This window comes from Salvelinus namaycush, chromosome 40 (genome assembly GCF_016432855.1).
Source record: "Salvelinus namaycush isolate Seneca chromosome 40, SaNama_1.0, whole genome shotgun sequence".
Lineage (NCBI taxonomy): Eukaryota > Metazoa > Chordata > Actinopteri > Salmoniformes > Salmonidae > Salvelinus > Salvelinus namaycush.
The window spans coordinates 19,618,161-19,640,112 of record NC_052346.1 but is presented as its reverse complement, the minus strand read 5'-3'; the positions used below and the strand labels follow the sequence as shown (position 1 = coordinate 19,640,112).

General features: G+C 46.0%; 2 protein-coding genes across 4 annotated transcripts in view; both read right to left on the bottom strand.

Moving 5' to 3' along the window:
• LOC120033137 (transmembrane 9 superfamily member 2-like) overlaps positions 1-17,498 on the bottom strand; it is a 35,415-nt gene extending 17,917 nt beyond the window's left edge. For 2 of the 3 annotated variants that reach the window (XR_005473933.1, XM_038979414.1), the window contains exons 1-14: positions 17,132-17,498; positions 16,340-16,407; positions 12,903-12,996; positions 12,313-12,440; positions 5,299-5,428; positions 5,004-5,128; positions 4,477-4,588; positions 4,187-4,266; positions 4,066-4,103; positions 3,687-3,943; positions 2,508-2,640; positions 1,290-1,409; positions 856-913; positions 87-246 (exon numbers count right to left, since the gene is read on the bottom strand). Coding sequence is in view for 2 of the 3 variants with exons in the window: in XM_038979414.1 (XP_038835342.1) it covers positions 87-246; positions 856-913; positions 1,290-1,409; positions 2,508-2,640; positions 3,687-3,943; positions 4,066-4,103; positions 4,187-4,266; positions 4,477-4,588; positions 5,004-5,128; positions 5,299-5,428; positions 12,313-12,440; positions 12,903-12,996; positions 16,340-16,407; positions 17,132-17,281 (1,653 nt within the window). In the remaining variant the exon portion in view is untranslated. Of the gene's footprint in view, positions 1-86; positions 247-855; positions 914-1,289; positions 1,410-2,507; positions 2,641-3,686; positions 3,944-3,994; positions 4,104-4,186; positions 4,267-4,476; positions 4,589-5,003; positions 5,129-5,298; positions 5,429-12,312; positions 12,441-12,902; positions 12,997-16,339; positions 16,408-17,131 lie in introns of all 3 variants that reach the window. The other variant, XM_038979415.1, reaches the window with a different exon arrangement.
• A 111-nt stretch (positions 17,499-17,609) lies between these two features.
• LOC120033590 (pleckstrin homology-like domain family A member 1) lies at positions 17,610-19,626 on the bottom strand. Its single transcript, XM_038980004.1, has 2 exons — positions 19,118-19,626; positions 17,610-19,030 (listed from the first exon to the last, which is right to left on the bottom strand). Exons 1-2 carry the CDS (start codon positions 19,457-19,459, stop codon positions 18,917-18,919), a joined length of 456 nt encoding a protein of 151 aa, XP_038835932.1. The 5' UTR covers positions 19,460-19,626; the 3' UTR covers positions 17,610-18,916.
• Between the last annotated feature and the right edge of the window lie 2,326 nt (positions 19,627-21,952).

Below are 21,952 nucleotides of genomic sequence, written 5' to 3'. Positions count from 1 at the left end.
GAGGTATGATATAAACACAGACTTGTGTGTGTGTGACAGAGAGTATGTTTGAATGTATTCACATATTGACGTGTGTTCGTACTCACGGTCTTCTTGAAGCCAAAGTAGGCCCCTATGAAGGTGAGGGGGACAGAGATGCAGAACCACAGAGCCAAGATGGCCACCAGGGTGCCAAAGGGCATGGCTGCAGAGGAGCCCTCTCCCCACAGGATCAGATTCATCACAAAGAAATCAGCAAACACAACCCTGAACACAGAGACAGACGTCAGCCATCGACCCTGAACACAGAGACAGACGTCAGCCATCGACCCTGAACACAGAGACAGACGTCAGCTATCGACCCTGAACACAGAGACAGACGTCAGCCATCGACCCTGAACACAGAGACAGACGTCAGCTATCGACCCTGAACACAGAGACAGATGTCAGCTATCGACCCTGAACACAGAGACAGACGTCAGCTATCGACCCTGAACACAGAGACAGACGTCAGCCATCGACCCTGAACACAGAGACAGACGTCAGCCATCGACCCTGAACACAGAGACAGACGTCAGCCATCGACCCTGAACACAGAGACAGACGTCAGCCATCGACCCTGAACACAGAGACAGACGTCAGCTATCGACCCTGAACACAGAGACAGACGTCAGCTATCGACCCTGAACACAGAGACAGACGTCAGCTATCGACCCTGAACACAGAGACAGACGTCAGCTATCGACCCTGAACACAGAGACAGACGTCAGCTATCAACCCTGAACACATAGACAGACCAACAGACGTCAACTATCAACCCTGAACGTAACCACAAACTAATGTCCATCTCCTCAACCAATGTAAAGTCAGACTCACCCAGGACACAGGAAGCAAGTCAGCAGGACGTTAGTCTTCCATTTCTCCCCACCAAAGGCTGTGACATCACAGAGAGAGAGAGCAGACGGAAGAGAAACAGTCAGCAACTCTTGGAAGACAAACAGACGTTTCTTGGAAATTCAAACGTCTTTCTTTACTTCCAAGGTGTTGAGGCATATAGCCTTCAGCAGGGAGGCAGGATTCAGGCCATAGAGCGTGTTGCTAGGGAGGGTGGGGGGGACCCCTACTGCTACAGGCCTCTACACAACACTGAACCAGTAATTGACACAGAGACCACTATCACCCCCCCCCCCAGGTGACACTGATTGGGCCTAACGAGCTACCCTCCAGCACAGTTGGGTCGTGACCGGTCGACTGTTCAGGGTCAAGTTGGGGTCGTGACCCTTTCCCCCTCAGCCCAAATGTTCACTTACACTTGTAGAAGCGGGCAGCCACGTAGCCGGCTGGTGTGCCCAGTAGGACCCAGAGCACCACGGCGCACGTCATCAGGGCACCGCGGTTAGCCGGGGACAGGAAGCCCAGGCAGGCAAAGACTGGACAAGGGGAACACAATGTATATGGATTACAAAATAAAAACACACGATTGGTTTTGACTGAACTGTGTGCTACTATTGTGTTGGTCCTTTTCTGATACTGAATACATGAAATGACTCAGTGAATACACGAAATAACTAAGATTACTGTCAATGAATACATTAAATAACTAAGATTGTCAATGAATACATGAAATAACTAAGATTGTCAATGAATACATGAAATAACTAAGATTGTCAATGAATACATGAAATAACTAAGATGACTGACAGTGAATACATTAAATAACTAAGATGACTGACAGTGAATACATTAAATAACTAAGATGACTGACAGTGAATACATTAAATAACTAAGATGACTGACAGTGAATACATTAAATAACTAAGATGACTGTCAGTGAATACATTAAATAACTAAGATGACTGTCAGTGAATACATTAAATAACTAAGATGACTGTCAATGAATACATTAAATAACTAAGATGACTGTCAATGAATACATTAAATAACTAAGATGACTGACAGTGAATACATTAAATAACTAAGATGACTGTCAGTGAATACAGTAAATAACTAAGATTGTCAGTGAATACATTAAATAACTAAGATTGTCAGTGAATACATTAAATAACTAAGATGACTGTCAGTGAATACAGTAAATAACTAAGATTGTCAGTGAATACATTAAATAACTAAGATTGTCAGTGAATACAGTAAATAACTAAGATTGTCAGTGAATACATTAAATAACTAAGATTGTCAGTGAATACAGTAAATAACTAAGATTGTCAGTGAATACATTAAATAACTAAGATTGTCAGTGAATACATTAAATAACTAAGATGACTGTCAGTGAATACAGTAAATAACTGAGATTGTCAGTGAATACAGTAAATAAGTGAAACACTAGTCCTACTCTCAGAGTAGAAGTAACTAAGTACCAGCTACTTCCGCTCTACAATATGCTACCTTGCTAATTTGTTTTTGGGTAATGACAAATAAAGGGTCTGGACAAGTGTAGAATTTTTTTTTTGTATTCCTACAAGTCAACAACAGGTAGACAGAAACACAGAGTTGTAGATACTAGAACTCACAGAGAGTGACGAAAATCATGATGAAGATCTGAGTTCCTGATCCCAGAAAGACAGAGAGGAGCATGCCTTTCCTGGGAGGCCGGAAGACGTCTCCATGGACCAGCTTCCAGCCAAATTCCTCCTGGGCATCTTCCTGACACCACCAGCAGAGAGGGAGGAGGGGAGACCGTCACTTAGTTTCACTTTCAAGTGTATTTGTCGTATGTAACAACATCACCACATCTCTCACTATAAAAAGACCATCACAAAACAGCAAGAATGTTCAGGCCAAGCAAGGAGAGGACAGGGAGGGTGTGAGTGGGTAACCCAGCAGGAAATAACAGGGGCGAGAAGATGAGGGAGTGGGGTCCCTCCTGTCAATTAGCGGTGATAGACTTCAGAGGGTTGGAACACGAGCAGGCTGGTCGCCACGGTGACGCTACCTGTCAGTCTGATCACTAGGGGGAGGGGCTGAAGGGAGTCTGATCGCTAGGGGAGGGGCTGAAGGGACAGAGCTGCTGAAATAATGACTGATCTCAGAGACAGAGAGAGACAGAGACTACAATACTTGTAGGGGAGGGGGTCGGGGTGTGAGGGGTGCTGGTGGGGGGGTAATATAGATACATGTCACCCCTAGTGACCCCTACAACCCTTCCTAGAGAACATCTGCTGTCAGTTTTCCTGGAGACGGAGGAGAGAGAGGGTAGACGGAGGAGAGAGAGGGTAGACGGAGGAGAGAGAGGGTAGACGGAGGAGAGAGAGGGTAGATGGAGGAGAGAGGGTAGATGGAGAGAGGGTAGATGGAGAGTACACAAGGACACACACACCCCAAGGTCATAACCAAAGCCTCCACCAGCTGGCTGGAGCCAATCAGAGCTTGGAACTAGTTGTTGGGGTTCTGTGTGTTTGTGTCTGTACCAGACCAGTAGACCAGACCCCTGTCACTCCTCATCAGGGACAAGTCTGTGTGTTTGTGTCTGTACCGGACCAGTAGACCAGACCGCTGTCCTGTCACTCCTCATCAGGGACAAGTCTGTGTGTTCTAGATAACCCTTGCCAGTGTCACATATGTGACACATCCCACAAACCAACATGGCGGACTGGGACCGTGGGACCCGAAGGAAACCAACATGGCGGACTGGGACCCGAAGGGAAACCAACATGGCGGACTGGGACCGTGGGACCCGAAGGGAAACCTACATGGTGGACTGGGACCGTGGGAACCGAAGGGAAACCAACATGGCGGACTGGGACCGTGGGACCCGAAGGGAAACCAACATGGCGGACTGGGACCGTGGGACCTGAAGGGAAACCAACATGGCGGACTGGGACCGTGGATCCTGAAGGGAAACCAACATGGCGGACTGGGACCGTGGAACCTGAAGGGAAACCAACATGGCGGACTGGGACCGCGGGACCTGAAGGGAAACCAACATGGCGGACTGGGACCACGGGACCTGAAGGGAAACCAATCAGCTGGATTATTGTGGAGGATTTACCAGACTCACCACAGAGTCCATCTGGTTGTATCTGGCAATGTCCTTATGTAGAGTCCTCAGCATGATCATAGCCACCATACCAGACAGGAAGAGAACGATCACCAGAGAGTTCATGATGCTGGGGGACAAGACAATACACACACAGTTACAGATAGAAGGGGTGTGTGTATGTGTGTGTGTGTATGTGTGCGTGAGACTCACCTGAACCACTGAATGTTGGTGTGGGGCATGGACTCCAGAATGTAGTCCCAACGTGACGCCCATCTGATGTGCTTGTCCTCCTAGATACAATGCCCAGCGTTTATATTACACCCACTGAACACATGACCTCTGTCCCGAGACCTGACGACTCGCATTAGCTCCCCAAGATTATGTCTAGGCTTTAGCTCAGTGGGCTAGCCGGCGTTACAGCACGTAGGAAACCAGAGACTGAACCTAGTCAGTCACACAGACAGAGACATTTACAATGGTCATGGGGTTTAGAAACATACCACAAACTGGACAGAGTAGGTATAGCCGATCTTCAGCTCTCCACTCAACTTGTTGTTCAGGTACATGGGCCCTCCTGCACAGTCAGGGGCCTCCACTTTGGTGTGTTTATAGCTTTGGAGGAGAGGAGGAAGAGGAGAGGGAGAAGGGAGAAGAGGAAGAGAGTAGAGGAGGAGGAGAGAGGAGGAAGAGGGGGGAGGAGGAAGAAAGGAGAGGGGAGGAAGAGAGGAGGAAGAGAGGAGAGGAAGAGGGGAGGAGGAAGAAGAGAAGAGAAAAAGAGGAGTGTGGAAGAAGGAGGAGAGAATAAGTCTAAATAAATAAATACTTGATGTGAAATAAAGAGAGACATCATTACTTTGAGTAGAAACACACATTATCTAAGAATGAACATTTCATGGAGACTAGAGAAATAAAGAATGGATTGTTAAGACCTAGATAACCCTAAGGGGTGAATTCTAACTTCACATCAATGAATGACTAAGTGACAGTGAGGATTGTCCTCTAAGTGAGCGACCGTTTGACCTCCTACCTCTTGGGCTCCATCTTGGCAGCGACCAGTCTAGCCCCAGCAGCCTCGTTCTCCACCACATGATAATGAATGGTGATGTCAACATGGTTGAAGACATAGAATGTGTCTTTGTCCTTAAAGTCAGACTGGAACGAGGAAACACTTAGTTATGCGCTTTATAACGTGTTATAAGCACGTTTATAAGCCTTTGTAATGTCTTATAATGTGTTATGTCTATCTAGCAAAACGTTTAACTGACTAAAAATGGCCCGACTCAGAGGCCTAACCTGCACACACAGGATATGAATTGACTCACGTTGACAACACAGGCGTCTTTGGGTCGTCCTGCCTCAGTGACGTAGCAGCCGATGGGAAACCCTGGGTTACAGAACTTCTGTCCATCCTCCACATCATAACACCAGGTCACCGGCATGTTGTCCACTATCCTACAGGAGGTAGACACAGGGTTACAGCATGTTGTCCACTATCCTACAGGAGGCAGAAACAGGGTTACAGCATGTTGTCCACTATCCTACAGGAGGTAGACACAGGGTTACAGCATGTTGTCCACTATCCTACAGGAGGCAGACACAGGGTTACAGCATGTTGTCCACTATCCTACAGGAGGCAGACACAGGGTTACAGCATGTTGTCCACTATCCTACAGGAGGCAGACACAGGGTTACAGCATGTTGTCCACTATCCTACAGGAGGTAGACACAGGGTTACAGCATGTTGTCCACTATCCTACAGGAGGCAGACACAGGGTTACAGCATGTTGTCCACTATCCTACAGGAGGCAGACACAGGGTTACAGCATGTTGTCCACTATCCTACAGGAGGCAGACACAGGGTTACAGCATGTTGTCCACTATCCTACAGGAGGCAGACACAGGAATACAGCATGTTGTCCACTATCCTACAGGAGGCAGACACAGGGTTACAGCATGTTGTCCACTATCCTACAGGAGGCAGACACAGGGTTACAGCATGTTGTCCACTATCCTACAGGAGGCAGACACAGGGTTACAGCATGTTGTCCACTATCCTACAGGAGGCAGACACAGGGTTACAGCATGTTGTCCACTATCCTACAGGAGGTAGACACAGGGTTACAGCATGTTGTCCACTATCCTACAGGAGGCAGACACAGGGTTACAGCATGTTGTACACTATCCTACAGGAGGCAGACACAGGGTTACAGCATGTTGTCCACTATCCTACAGGAGGTAGACACAGGGTTACAGCATGTTGTCCACTATCCTACAGGAGGCAGACACAGGGTTACAGCATGTTGTCCACTATCCTACAGGAGGCTGACACAGGGTTACAGCATGTTGTCCACTATCCTACAGGAGGCAGACACAGGGTTACAGCATGTTGTCCACTATCCTACAGGAGGCAGACACAGGGTTACAGCATGTTGTCCACTATCCTACAGGAGGCAGACACAGGGTTACAGCATGTTGTCCACTATCCTACAGGAGGCAGACACAGGGTTACAGCATGTTGTCCACTATCCTACAGGAGGCAGACACAGGGTTACAGCATGTTGTCCACTATCCTACAGGAGGTAGACACAGGGTTACAGCATGTTGTCCACTATCCTACAGGAGGCAGACACAGGGTTACAGCATGTTGTCCACTATCCTACAGGAGGCAGACACAGGGTTACAGCATGTTGTCCACTATCCTACAGGAGGCAGACACAGGGTTACAGCATGTTGTCCACTATCCTACAGGAGGCAGAAACAGGAATACAGCATGTTGTCCACTATCCTACAGGAGGCAGACAGGGTTACAGCATGTTGTCCACTATCCTACAGGAGGCAGACACAGGGTTACAGCATGTTGTCCACTATCCTACAGGAGGCAGACACAGGGTTACAGCATGTTGTCCACTATCCTACAGGAGGTAGACACAGGGTTACAGCATGTTGTCCACTATCCTACAGGCGGTAGACAGGGTTACAGCATGTTGTCCACTATCCTACAGGAGGTAGACACAGGGTTACAGCATGTTGTCCACTATCCTACAGGAGGTAGACACAGGGTTACAGCATGTTGTCCACTATCCTACAGGAGGCAGACACAGGGTTACAGCATGTTGTCCACTATCCTACAGGAGGCAGACACAGGGTTACAGCATGTTGTCCACTATCCTACAGGAGGCAGAAACAGGGTTACAGCATGTTGTCCACTATCCTACTAGAGGACAGTGTGCGGTTGAGACAGTGGTCCAATCCCAAATCGACCCCTAAACCCCTAGACACTTGTGGAGATCTGATTGGATTTGACAGGTGTAAGCTATATGGTAATAACTCCACCCTGTCCTCTGATAGGCTAGGAGGAGGTTTCACCATATATCTGATACCAGGGCTCGGCAACAGGAGGGGTTTTGGGGCCCCAAAGTTAGTCTTTTTGTTGGATTTTTAAATTTGGGTCAAAAAAGACCAGAAAACTCACCAGGAATTCAGCCCAAATGTTTTTAAAATATATATTTAATCGTATCAATGTAACCATGGTATAAAAATGTTATTTTCAAATGCAATCTCTTTTTGGGCTTAGTTATGGTCAATTTGCAGTGCACAAATGATTATCATGACGATGTTCTGGCCCACCCTCCAATCCGCTCCGACAACAATCAGTCCGAGGTTTAATCTAGTTGCCTACCCCTGGAAAATACCAATCACATCCTCTCAGATCTCCACAACTGCCTAATGTTCAGGGGTCTATTTGGGATTGTGTCAGTGGTGTCTATGGGGTCAGAAGACAATACAAGCCAAGCCCGCCACTTAGTGGCCACATGAGTCAGTGCAGGTGTCTGAAGTTGGGTTGAATCCCAGCTTGTGAACTCTAGACTTCCTGTCTGGGAAATGTGTGTTCACATCTCAAATCAGAGGAAAATTAGATGTGTCTGTTGCACAAAACAGAGAATGGATCTCTAACGGGCGGTGCCGGTAGTTGAGCAGCCAGAATGTCTAACCGGCGGTGCTGGTATATCTTACGCGGTGCATGTATTGCTTTCCTGAATATCTTACCGGCGGTGCTGGTAATTGAGCAGTATGAATATCTTACCGGCGGTGCTGGTAATTGAGCAGTATGAATATCTTACCGGCGGTGCTGGTAATTGAGCAGTATGAATATCTTACCGGCGGTGCTGGTAATTGAGCAGTATGAATATCTTACCGGCGGTGCTGGTAATTGAGCAGTATGAATATCTTACCGGCGGTGCTGGTAATTGAGCAGTATGAATATCTTACCGGCGGTGCTGGTAATTGAGCAGTATGAATATCTTACCGGCGGTGCTGGTAATTGAGCAGTATGAATATCTTACCGGCGGTGCTGGTAATTGAGCAGTATGAATATCTTACCGGCGGTGCTGGTAATTGAGCAGTATGAATATCTTACCGGCGGTGCTGGTAATTGAGCAGTATGAATATCTTACCGGCGGTGCTGGTAATTGAGCAGTATGAATATCTTACCGGCGGTGCTGGTAATTGAGCAGTATGAATATCTTACCGGCGGTGCTGGTAATTGAGCAGTATGAATATCTTACCGGCGGTGCCGGTAATTGAGCAGTATGAATATCTTACCGGCGGTGCCGGTAATTGAGCAGTATGAATATCTTACCGGCGGTGCCGGTAGTTGAGCAGCCAGAATGTCTAACCGGCGGTGCTGGTAATTGAGCAGTATGAATATCTTACCGGCGGTGCTGGTAATTGAGCAGTATGAATATCTTACCGGCGGTGCTGGTAATTGAGCAGTATGAATATCTTACCGCGGTGCTGGTAATTGAGCAGTATGAATATCTTACCGGCGGTGCCGGTAATTGAGCAGTATGAATATCTTACCGGCGGTGCTGGTAATTGAGCAGTATGAATATCTTACCGGCGGTGCGGTAATTGAGCAGTATGAATATCTTACCGGCGGTGCCGGTAATTGAGCAGCCTATGAATAGTCTACCGGCGGTGCCGGTAATTGAGCAGTATGAATATCTTACCGGCGGTGCCGGTATTGAGCAGCTATGAATATCTTACCGGCGGTGCCTGTAATTGAGCAGTCAGAATATCTTACCGGCGGTGCTGGTAATTGAGCAGTATGAATATCTTACCGGCGGTGCTGGTAATTGAGCAGTATGAATATCTTAACCGGCGGTGCTGGTAATTGAGCAGTATGAATATCTTACCGGCGGTGCTGGTAATTGAGCAGTATGAATATCTTACCGGCGGTGCTGGTAATTGAGCAGTATGAATATCTTACCGGCGGTGCTGGTAATTGAGCAGTATGAATATCTTACCGGCGGTGCTGGTAATTGAGCAGTATGAATATCTTACCGGCGGTGCTGGTAATTGAGCAGTATGAATATCTTACCGGCGGTGCTGGTAATTGAGCAGTATGAATATCTTACCGGCGGTGCTGGTAATTGAGCAGTATGAATATCTTACCGGCGGTGCTGGTAATTGAGCAGTATGAATATCTTACCGGCGGTGCTGGTAATTGAGCAGTATGAATATCTTACCGGCGGTGCTGGTAATTGAGCAGTATGAATATCTTACCGGCGGTGCTGGTAATTGAGCAGTATGAATATCTTACCGGCGGTGCTGGTAATTGAGCAGTATGAATATCTTACCGGCGGTGCTGGTAATTGAGCAGTATGAATATCTTACCGGCGGTGCTGGTAATTGAGCAGTATGAATATCTTACCGGCGGTGCTGGTAATTGAGCAGTATGAATATCTTACCGGCGGTGCTGGTAATTGAGCAGTATGAATATCTTACCGGCGGTGCTGGTAATTGAGCAGTATGAATATCTTACCGGCGGTGCTGGTAATTGAGCAGTATGAATATCTTACCGGCGGTGCTGGTAATTGAGCAGTATGAATATCTTACCGGCGGTGCTGGTAATTGAGCAGTATGAATATCTTACCGGCGGTGCTGGTAATTGAGCAGTATGAATATCTTACCGGCGGTGCTGGTAATTGAGCAGTATGAATATCTTACCGGCGGTGCTGGTAATTGAGCAGTATGAATATCTTACCGGCGGTGCTGGTAATTGAGCAGTATGAATATCTTACCGGCGGTGCTGGTAATTGAGCAGTATGAATATCTTACCGGCGGTGCTGGTAATTGAGCAGTATGAATATCTTACCGGCGGTGCTGGTAATTGAGCAGTATGAATATCTTACCGGCGGTGCTGGTAATTGAGCAGTATGAATATCTTACCGGCGGTGCTGGTAATTGAGCAGTATGAATATCTTACCGGCGGTGCTGGTAATTGAGCAGTATGAATATCTTACCGGCGGTGCTGGTAATTGAGCAGTATGAATATCTTACCGGCGGTGCTGGTAATTGAGCAGTATGAATATCTTACCGGCGGTGCTGGTAATTGAGCAGTATGAATATCTTACCGGCGGTGCTGGTAATTGAGCAGTATGAATATCTTACCGGCGGTGCTGGTAATTGAGCAGTATGAATATCTTACCGGCGGTGCTGGTAATTGAGCAGTATGAATATCTTACCGGCGGTGCTGGTAATTGAGCAGTATGAATATCTTACCGGCGGTGCTGGTAATTGAGCAGTATGAATATCTTACCGGCGGTGCTGGTAATTGAGCAGTATGAATATCTTACCGGCGGTGCCGGTAGTTGAGCAGTATGAATATCTTACCGGCGGTGCCGGTAGTTGAGCAGCCAGAATGTCTAACCGGCGGTGCTGGTAATTGAGCAGTATGAATATCTTACCGGCGGTGCTGGTAATTGAGCAGTATGAATATCTTACCGGCGGTGCTGGTAATTGAGCAGTATGAATATCTTACCGGCGGTGCTGGTAATTGAGCAGTATGAATATCTTACCGGCGGTGCTGGTAATTGAGCAGTATGAATATCTTACCGGCGGTGCTGGTAATTGAGCAGTATGAATATCTTACCGGCGGTGCTGGTAATTGAGCAGTATGAATATCTTACCGGCGGTGCTGGTAATTGAGCAGTATGAATATCTTACCGGCGGTGCTGGTAATTGAGCAGTATGAATATCTTACCGGCGGTGCTGGTAATTGAGCAGTATGAATATCTTACCGGCGGTGCTGGTAATTGAGCAGTATGAATATCTTACCGGCGGTGCTGGTAATTGAGCAGTATGAATATCTTACCGGCGGTGCTGGTAATTGAGCAGTATGAATATCTTACCGGCGGTGCTGGTAATTGAGCAGTATGAATATCTTACCGGCGGTGCTGGTAATTGAGCAGTATGAATATCTTACCGGCGGTGCTGGTAATTGAGCAGTATGAATATCTTACCGGCGGTGCCTGGTAAGTTGAGCAGCTATGAATATCTTAACCGGCGGTGCTGGTAATTGAGCAGTATGAATATCTTACCGGCGGTGCTGGTAATTGAGCAGTATGAATATCTTACCGGCGGTGCTGGTAATTGAGCAGTATGAATATCTTACCGGCGGTGCTGGTAATTGAGCAGTATGAATATCTTACCGGCGGTGCTGGTAATTGAGCAGTATGAATATCTTACCGGCGGTGCTGGTAATTGAGCAGTATGAATATCTTACCGGCGGTGCTGGTAATTGAGCAGTATGAATATCTTACCGGCGGTGCTGGTAATTGAGCAGTATGAATATCTTACCGGCGGTGCTGGTAATTGAGCAGTATGAATATTCTTACCGGCGGTGCTGGTAATTGAGCAGTATGAATATCTTACCGGCGGTGCTGGTAATTGAGCAGTATGAATATCTTACCGGCGGTGCTGGTAATTGAGCAGTATGAATATCTTACCGGCGGTGCTGGTAATTGAGCAGTATGAATATCTTACCGGCGGTGCTGGTAATTGAGCAGTATGAATATCTTACCAGTGGTGCTGGTAGTTGAGCAGTATGAATATCTTACCAGCGGTGCTGGTAGTTGAGCAGTATGAATACCTTACCAGCGGTGCTGGTAGTCAGCAGTATGAATATCTTACCAGTGGTGCTGGTAGTTAGCAGTATGAATATCTTACCAGTGGTGCTGGTAGTTAGCAGTATGAACATCTTACCAGTGGTGCTGGTAGTTAGCAGTATGAATATCTAACCAGTGGTGCTGGTAGTTAGCAGTATGAACATCTTACCAGTGGTGCTGGTAGTTAGCAGTATGAATATCTAACCAGTGGTGCTGGTAGTTAGCAGTATGAATATCTTACCAGTGGTGCTGGTAGTTGAGCAGTCTGAATATCTAACCAGTGGTGCTGGTAGTTAGCAGTATGAATATCTTACCAGTGGTGCTGGTAGTTGAGCAGTCTGAATATCTAACCAGTGGTGCTGGTACTTAGCAGTATGAATACCTTACCAGTGGTGCTGGTAGTTGAGCAGCATGCCTTTCTTCAGAAAGTCCAGGTGGGCTTTGTCCTCTGGCTTGTTGGTGTTGTAGGATTTAGTACACACCGGCTTACAATCCACCTTCTTCTTGAACTCAAACTTCAACACACAGACATACAATGATTTACTCAACTTCCTGCTGAGAGTTAGAACAGTAGAATACACAGGGTGACATTTCTAATTTTGTTGTGAATCAGCAGTTTTTCTCTTGTTATGTCAGTCAGTGATGGTCAGCCAATTAGCTCATGCCAACTAACATATTTCAGATTGCTAAATTTATTTTGCGGTAAGCTATCTAAACTTGTTATCCGGGGTTGGTATGGATGTGGCTACGCAGACACGCGAGCAACCGCGGCCCCCTCATGATGAGTTCAGATTTTTTGTGGCCCCCACCCCCATTAGAGTTGCCCATCACTGATTTAGCATGTAGGTACTGGTAGTACACACCAGAGTGAAGGGGGAGTCGTTCATTCAGGGTGAGGTATGAAGGTGCAGAACATTGTAATGAGATTAGAAATGTAATACCAACAGGATATTAAAGTGTGTGTGTACATCACCCACCTTGTAGGGAGAGGGCTCAATTCTCTCGCCAAACAAAACCTGACCCAAATTCTCAGACGGGCGCTTCTCGGAGTCGATAGCGCAGAAATCAAACCTGAAGAATACGAGGAGAGAAAAAGAGTTGACAAACGTTATGTTTCAGCAACACCAAGCCAGCTCATAACAAGATGAACATGTCCTGAGAGTTCCCACAACACAAAGCCAGCCCATAACAAGATGAACATGTCCTGAGAGTTCCCACAACACCAAGACAGCCCATAACAAGATGAACATGTCCTGAGAGTTCCCACAACACCAAGACAGCCCATAACAAGATGAACATGTCCTGAGAGTTCCCACAACACCAAGACAGCCCATAACAAGATGAACATGTCCTGAGAGTTCCCACAACACCAAGCCAGCCCATAACAAGATGAACATGTCCTGAGAGTTCCCACAACACCAAGCCAGCCCATAACAAGATGAACATGCCCTGAGAGTTCCCACAACACCAAGCCAGCCCATAACAAGATGAACATGCCCTGAGAGTTCCCACAACACCAAGCCAGCCCATAACAAGATGAACATGTCCTGAGAGTTCCCACAACAAGATGAACATGTCCTGAGAGTTCCCACAACAAGATGAACATGCCCTGAGAGTTCCCACAACAAGATGAACATGCCCTGAGAGTTCCCACAACACCAAGCCAGCCCATAACAAGATGAACATGTCCTGAGAGTTCCCACAACAACAAGCCAGCCCATAACAAGATGAACATGCCCTGAGAGTTCCCACAACAAGATGAACATGCCCTGAGAGTTCCCATAACAAGATGAACATGTCCTGAGAGTTCCCACAACACCAAGCCAGCCCATAACAAGATGAACATGTCCTGAGAGTTCCCATAACAAGATGAACATGTCCTGAGAGTTCCCACAACAAGATGAACATGTCCTGAGAGTTCCCACAACAAGATGAACATGCCCTGAGAGTTCCCACAACACCAAGCCAGCCCATAACAAGATGAACATGTCCTGAGAGTTCCCACAACAAGCCAGCCCGTAACAAGATGAACATGCCCTGAGAGTTCCCACAACAAGATGAACATGCCCTGAGAGTTCCCATAACAAGATGAACATGTCCTGAGAGTTCCCACAACACCAAGCCAGCCCATAACAAGATGAACATGCCCTGAGAGTTCCCACAACACCAAGCCAGCCCATAACAAGATGAACATGCCCTGAGAGTTCCCACAACACCAAGCCAGCCCATAACAAGATGAACATGCCCTGAGAGTTCCCACAACACCAAGCCAGCCCATAACAAGATGAACATGCCCTGAGAGTTCCCACAACACCAAGCCAGCCCATAACAAGATGAACATGCCCTGAGAGTTCCCACAACACCAAGCCAGCCCATAACAAGATGAACATGCCCTGAGAGTTCCCACAACACCAAGCCAGCCCATAACAAGATGAACATGTCCTGAGAGTTCCCACAACACCAAGCCAGCCCATAACAAGATGAACATGCCCTGAGAGTTCCCACAACACCAAGCCAGCCCATAACAAGATGAACATGCCCTGAGAGTTCCCACAACACCAAGCCAGCCCATAACAAGATGAACATGTCCTGAGAGTTCCCACAACACCAAGCCAGCCCATAACAAGATGAACATGCCCTGAGAGTTCCCATAACAAGATGAACATGTCCTGAGAGTTCCCACAACACCAAGCCAGCCCATAACAAGATGAACATGCCCTGAGAGTTCCCATAACAAGATGAACATGTCCTGAGAGTTCCCACAACACCAAGCCAGCCCACAACAAGATGAACATGCCCTGAGAGTTCCCACAACACCAAGCCAGCCCATAACAAGATGAACATGCCCTGAGAGTTCCCACAACAACAAGCCAGCCCATAACAAGATGAACATGCCCTGAGAGTTCCCACAACACCAAGCCAGCCCGTAACAAGATGAACATGTCCTGAGAGTTCCCACAACACCAAGCCAGCCCATAACAAGATGAACATGTCCTGAGAGTTCCCACAACACCAAGCCAGCCCATAACAAGATGAACATGTCCTGAGAGTTCCCACAACAACAAGCCAGCCCATAACAAGATGAACATGTCCTGAGAGTTCCCACAACACCAAGCCAGCCCATAACAAGATGAACATGCCCTGAGAGTTCCCACAACAACAAGACAGAAACGTTAACACAATATATGATTTCTACTTCAGTTCAAACTGTAGCATATCGTCTTCCTTTTTAAACCATCTGCTGCTGGTACTTTTTCTCTGACATCCAGAATTCTATTTCAACAACCTCTCCTCTGTGTCACACAGCAAACTAACATAAAGGCCACATTTTTCACGCACACTTAACACTGTGACGTCACTTCAATTACAGTCCCCTGACCCTCTCCACAACCCCTCAGTGGAACAGGGACATTAGTGTCCTCTAACGGCGTGACAGAACAGCTCCTGTGGCTGAGCATGTTGAGGCCTCTAGTATCACATTTAACTCAGGTTAATAATAAATAAAGTCATTCAGATGTCACATAATAACCCTAAGTAGCTGTCGTTATCAATGTATCCCATCTTTGATTTAATGCCGTTGGGAGTTTTCAGATCCAGAGTAAGGACTGAAACTGTGTTTAAGTGGCCTGTTTCTTTGACTTAAGCCAATATCTATATCTTCTATTGACTATTTCTCTAAAACATGATTCCGCTAATCTTAAACATTAGGCAGCCATTTTGTTGAAGCAAAACTACTGTAACAGAACAGTGCTTGACTTGGACTGATATGAGTGCCGGTACTGTTTGTATTTAGGTGCAGGAGCTCCACCATACTGTTGAGCTAATATTCTAGAAGAGGTGCAGGAACTCAAGCAGTATAAAAAAAGTTGAGGTGCCGGTACTCAGCTCCGGTGAGTTCCTGTCCAAGACAAGCACTGCAATAGAGTATTATTAACATCGTCTATGGACCTCAGAATTCCAGTCACAGTTGGATATCGCTGGTGCTGCTATAGTGACAGAGCGGGAGAAAGAATCAGAGCGTGAGAGACAGGTGAGAAAGAGTAGGAGAGGATGGTGAGTGAGAGGAGAAAGAGTCAGAGAGGATGGTGACAGAGAGATGCTCTAGTTTATCAGACAGTATTAGTGCGCCTAGTCATACCTGGCTGACTTCACCATGTTCCTAACACGTCTTTATCCCAAATGTCACTCTATTCCTTACACAATGCACTACTTTTGACCAGGGCCCATAGGTCGCTGGTCAAAAGTAGTGCACTGTATAGGGAGTCATTTGGAATTCAACCTATATCTCCCCGTACACTAAGTGTGCATCTACACAATAAGAACACTGTCCAAAAGCACCGAACCCACAGCCTTCCGCAGCAAGACTGAGAAATGTAGAAGACCCATAAGACATTGTTGTTCCTGATGTACTTACGCAGTGTATTCATAGGGCAAGACAGACTCCACAGAATCCAGTCTGTTCACAAATATCTCGATGGTCGACTGAAAAACAATCAAAAGCACAGTTATTTTCTCAAAATGGTAGACGACACAAATCGGCAACAACATCTAGAATACAGCACACCTTACAGCTGTTTTTTTCTCAAATGCACAATTAGGCCAATGACTAGAAATCTGAAATGGGAGGGAGGAGGGCTACATCACTTTACAGGATTTCTTTATGTCCTGTTCCGCAGTGGAATTGATTCTTGTCAGTTCTTATTCAGGCCATGCCTTCCTCAAACAACAACTGTCATGCAGTTGACAGCTCTCTTTTAGATTAGGATACTACGGAATTTGGGACATAATTAAACATTTGAATGACAAGTAACTTCTGATCAAAAGTATGGATTAACTAATTAGCTATCTACAACACAAGTTAAGCAGTTGTCTCACAAGTAGTAGCCCAACTAGCTCGTAAGGGGTGCTAATTAGCTAGCTAGCTTTCTAGCGACCAATATGCAATACAGATAGCTACTGTGACTAGTTGGCCAACAACACTGGTTCTAACTAGCTACATTTAGATTATACTAACGTTACCTAGTTATTCATCATTATGACGGTTACCATTGAAGCTATAGTTTCAGAATGCTAACATTAGCAGCTAGCTAGCAAGTTAACTGGTAGCTAGCTTTACTTGCCAGCTGATAATTAGAAGGAAGATAGCATGAAACCGTCGGCGCTACAAGCTTATCACAAGGCCCGGTGCATTTTTATATCTAACTACCTTACAGTCCGGTACTTCATTCTCTTTCCCAGCTTGTCCTGGTTCACAAAAACTAACAGGGGCCAGACCTGGAAGATAGAAACTTGTAGCGCTGTGTAGCAGAAGGAAGATCACCAAAACAGAGCCTCTCGCTCTGTGCAGGGAAAACATTTTCCTCTTCTCTCGACGAACCTAGCAGGCTGAACGTTTCTTGCGGTAACGTTAATATCTGTCTACACAGGGGGTGACAGGTTAGCTGGCATTTGAATTCACTAGATAGGACAGTTGACATAAGGTAGCTAACGTTAACTAGCTGGTATCTGTCTGCCTTCGTAGCTACCTAACCTAGATACTTTTTCTGCAGCGAGCAGACACGTCATCTGCGTCTACATGGATGTTTTCTTCAGTGGAGGATTATGGGACTCTGGCGGTTTAGTTGGCTAGGCTGTTGTTGAAAGAATAGCACTTTGTGTTAAATAAAAGACATTTTCCGACAAAATTGAGAGTAAAAACGGGTTTATTGTCATGATTTATAATTCTGCTGAGAATCAAACAGCAAAATTCAGAGCACCTTACAATTTAGGCTCTTGTAGAAAGTGCCTATTCCAACAACGACCAGGAGATGGCAGTGTAAAATTAATCTTTCTCTCAAAACAGGAACTATTATTCGCTATGTCAGTGCAGTCATCCCAAAGCACAATAAAATGTTACACGAGTAATGCTGTGAAGTAAAGCACAAAATCAGAAAAGCATCTGAAGGTGAGAGGTAGGTTTATTCATCAGGCCATTATACTGTTGTAACGCTGTATGGACAGCACTGTTACCACAGCAGAGCGCATTGCATATATTTCAGTGGTTGGAAGCAGTTTGTTAAATTGTTAATCATTTGTAATCTGTAGCATAATAACACCACACACGGGCATAGGTTAACCAAACAACAAGCACACCTCCGTTTATACAGTCAGTCACATAAAACAAAACAAAGTAAATAAAAAGTATATAAATAAGTGTTAAATGTGTGAAACAGTTTTCATAATTAATATCTTGTCACCATGATTTTATTCTATAGTGTAGTTAACCAGAATGTAGCCACTGAGCAGCTATACATACAAGCCATACACTAAGTATTACATGTGCAGACGTTTTTCATTGAGTATACAAGATTGACAGTTTCCATAATTTAGTATATTCTCCTCATTTCAAACCCCTGAGTGTGAGTGTTAAATAAGTGTCCATGGACAAATGACACAAAAGAAAACCTTTAGGGACTGGCGAATGTGTGTGTTTTCTGGGCGAAGGTGTGTGTGAGGTGGAGGAAGCCGCAATGAACCATGGTAATGGTAGAGTATAGAGAAGACACTAGATGCAACAAGCCCTGAGAATAGCAGCCTTCTGATCCTCCATCTTCTGTCCCTCAGCAGCGAGGTGACAGGACAGAGTATCCAAACTATCTGGAACAGCCCTCTTCACCCACTACCAGGAAGCACTGTGGACAGCCCTCTTCACCCACTACCAGGAAGCACTGTGGACAGCCCTCTTCACCCACTACCAGGAAGCACTGTGGACAGCCCTCTTCACCCTTCAGGAAGTGGACAGCAGCAGCATTACTGTCCTCCTCTCTCCTTTCCTCCTAGTAATTGTGTAGTCTGTGTTGAGTTATTCTCTGTGTAGTCCTCTGGAGTTCCAGAGCAGCCCGGTCACCCTGGCCTCAAACCCCAGGACCCTGCTCACTGGATCAGACCTAGACTTCATTCTGTTCCCTCTGTTGTTTTTCTCTCTCAGGTTCTACATCTTTCAAACTCCTCCCTACCCTAAATGCTGCAGCAGAAAGTTGGTTGCCACGTTGATGTCGTTGTTGGACGCTCTGAGGGCATCCTGAGCATCTATTCTGGAGAAGCCCATCTCCATCAATCTGGCAACCTAGGGAAACAGAAATAAACACACACAAACATAAGATAAATGGTAAAGAAACGCAATTCCGTGTTTGCACTCACGCACAGTGCTCACCTGTTCTTCGGCTACAGGAGTGTTGACCAAGGGAGAAGCTGTGGGCTCCAGCAGTGGTGGAGCTGTGGGGTGGAGCTGCTGTGGAGAGGGGTGTGGCTGCAGTGGTGGAGCTGTGGGGTGGAGCTGCTGTGGAGAGGGGTGTGGCTGCAGCGGTGGAGAGGGGTGTGGCTGCAGCGGTGGAGAGGGGTGTGGCTGCAACAGTGGAGAGGGGTGTGGCTGCAGCGGTGGAGAGGGGTGTGGTTGTAGCTCTGGGGGAAGGTTCTGTCCTCTGTGTCTCAGCAATGGGAAAAATCTGTTCCAGTTCATTAGGCCATTCTGGGAAGGACAGAGAGGGACAATCATGGTAAGTTCAAGACAACTGGGAACTCTGGGAAAATAAAAAAAGATCTCAGACGGAAAAATCACAACGTCAGAGAAGTTGTAGCTCTAGGATGATGCCCGAGTTTCCAACTTGTAATTCTGAGATGAAGGTTCCACAATTAATGGCACCCTTAAAGATTATTGTGACATTTACCAAAATTCAACCAGGAATTAAATTCCACTTATTTAAGTTTACCTAAGTCTTAAAGAACTATATTGAGCCATTACACCACTTCCTGTTTCACTAGGGTATAAAAATGAGGTAACACGCATGCAATATCCCGCTGTCATCCAACACCATGAAGAAAACAAAATAACTGGCAGTTCAAAAGAGACAGATGGTCGTAGACCTTCATATATCACTGAGCACTGTCAGGGCAATTATTTTAAAAATCTAAAGATATGGAACAGTTAAACCTCACGGGTAGAGGATGCAAATGCATTTTGCCCCCCAGGATAGGTAGGAGGATGGTGAGAGAAGCAACAAAATCCCCAATAATCACTGTCAAAGAATTGCAAGCCTTGGTGGCGTCTTGGGGTCACCAGGTTTCAAAAAGCACCATCAGACGCCACCTCCACAGGCTCTTTGGAAGGGTTGCCAGAAGAAAGCCCTTTCTGACCCCAAGACACAGACGCAAGCGCTTGGAGTTTGCCAAACGTCATTCAAATTATGACTGGAAGAGGGTACTCTGGTCAGATGAGGCCAAAATTGAACGTTTTGGTCAGATACAGCATCGGCATGTTTGGCGTGGAAACAGAGATGCATACAAGGAGAGGCACGGTGAAATATGGTGGTGGGTCAGTGATGTTTTGGGTCTGTTTTAATTCCAGAGTTTCAGGGGCACTGGTTAAGATTGATGGCATAATGAATTCCACCAAGTATCTGACAATCTGGTTGCCTCTGCCAGAAGGCTGGGACCTGGCCGTATGTGGACTTTCCAACAAGACAATGACCCAAAACACACCTCAAGATCCACACAGAAATGGTTCTGTGACAACAAAATCAATGTTCTGCCATGGCCATCTCAGTCGCCGGACCTCAATCCAATGGAAAACCTGTGGGCTGAGTTGAAGAGGGAAGTTGATAAGCGCAAACCCAAGAATGTGAAGGATCTTGAAAGGATCTGCATAGAGGAAGGGTCCAAAATCCTTCCAAATGTGTTCCTTAACCTTGTCAAACATGACAGGAAAAGACTTCATGCTGTTATCCTTGCCAGAGGTGGTTGCACTAAGTACTAAATGAGTGCCAATAATTATGAAACCTTGATTTTGGTGAAATTAATTTTGTATTAAATAATTGTATGATTTTGGTTGGTTCCATTGAAACATTTAATAAAGTCCAGTATTTCTCACATGTTGGTATTTTCAGTTTCTCTCTATAATTATATTGTTTATATATTGTTTATGCATTGCCAGTCAGGGGTGCCAGTAATTTTGGAGCACACTATATATATACTGTATTGTATTTTAGTCAATGCCACTCCGACATTGCTCATCCTAATATTTCTTAATTCCATTCTTTTAGATGTGTGTGTATTGTTGTGAATGGTTAGATATTACTGCACTGTTGGAACTAGGAACACAAGCATTTCACTACACCCGCAATAACATCTGCTAAACACGTGACCAATAAAATGTGATTTGATTTAAATGGAAGACTCATCACAATGATTGGAAATGCACTATGTGGCTATAGCTAGCTAACTCTCATTATCTGTATAGGAGTCATCATTATCGACTTACATGTTTATTTCTTCAGATATACAAAGTGTCTCATTGCATCATGTCAGCTTCATTTCTGATACAGAGAAAATGGCTGACTCATACAAGCCGTGTCTGTAGCTAGTGTTCCTTGTAGTATGCCACTGTAGTATGCCACTGTAGTATGCCACTGTAGTATGCCACTGCAGTATGCCACTGTAGTATGCCACTGTAGTATGCCACTGCAGTATGCCACTGTAGAGTATGCCACTGCAGTATGCCACTGCAGTATGCCACTGTAGTATGCCACTGTAGAGTATGCCACTGTAGTATGCCACTGTAGTATGCCACTGTAGTATGCCACTGCAGTATGCCACTGTAGTATGCCACTGTAGTATGCCACTGTAGTATGCCACTGTAGTATGCCACTGCAGTATGCCACTGTAGTATGCCACTGCAGTATGCCACTGTAGTATGCCACTGTAGAGTATGCCACTGCAGTATGCCACTGCAGTATGCCACTGCAGTATGCCACTGTAGAGTATGCCACTGTAGTATGCCACTGCAGTATGCCACTGCAGTATGCCACTGTAGAGTATGCCACTGTAGAGTATGCCACTGTAGAGTATGCCACTGTAGAGTATGCCACTGTAGTATGCCACTGTAGAGTATGCCACTGTAGAGTATGCCACTGTAGAGTATGCCACTGTAGTATGCCACTGTAGAGTATGCCACTGTAGAGTATGCCACTGTAGAGTATGCCACTGTAGTATG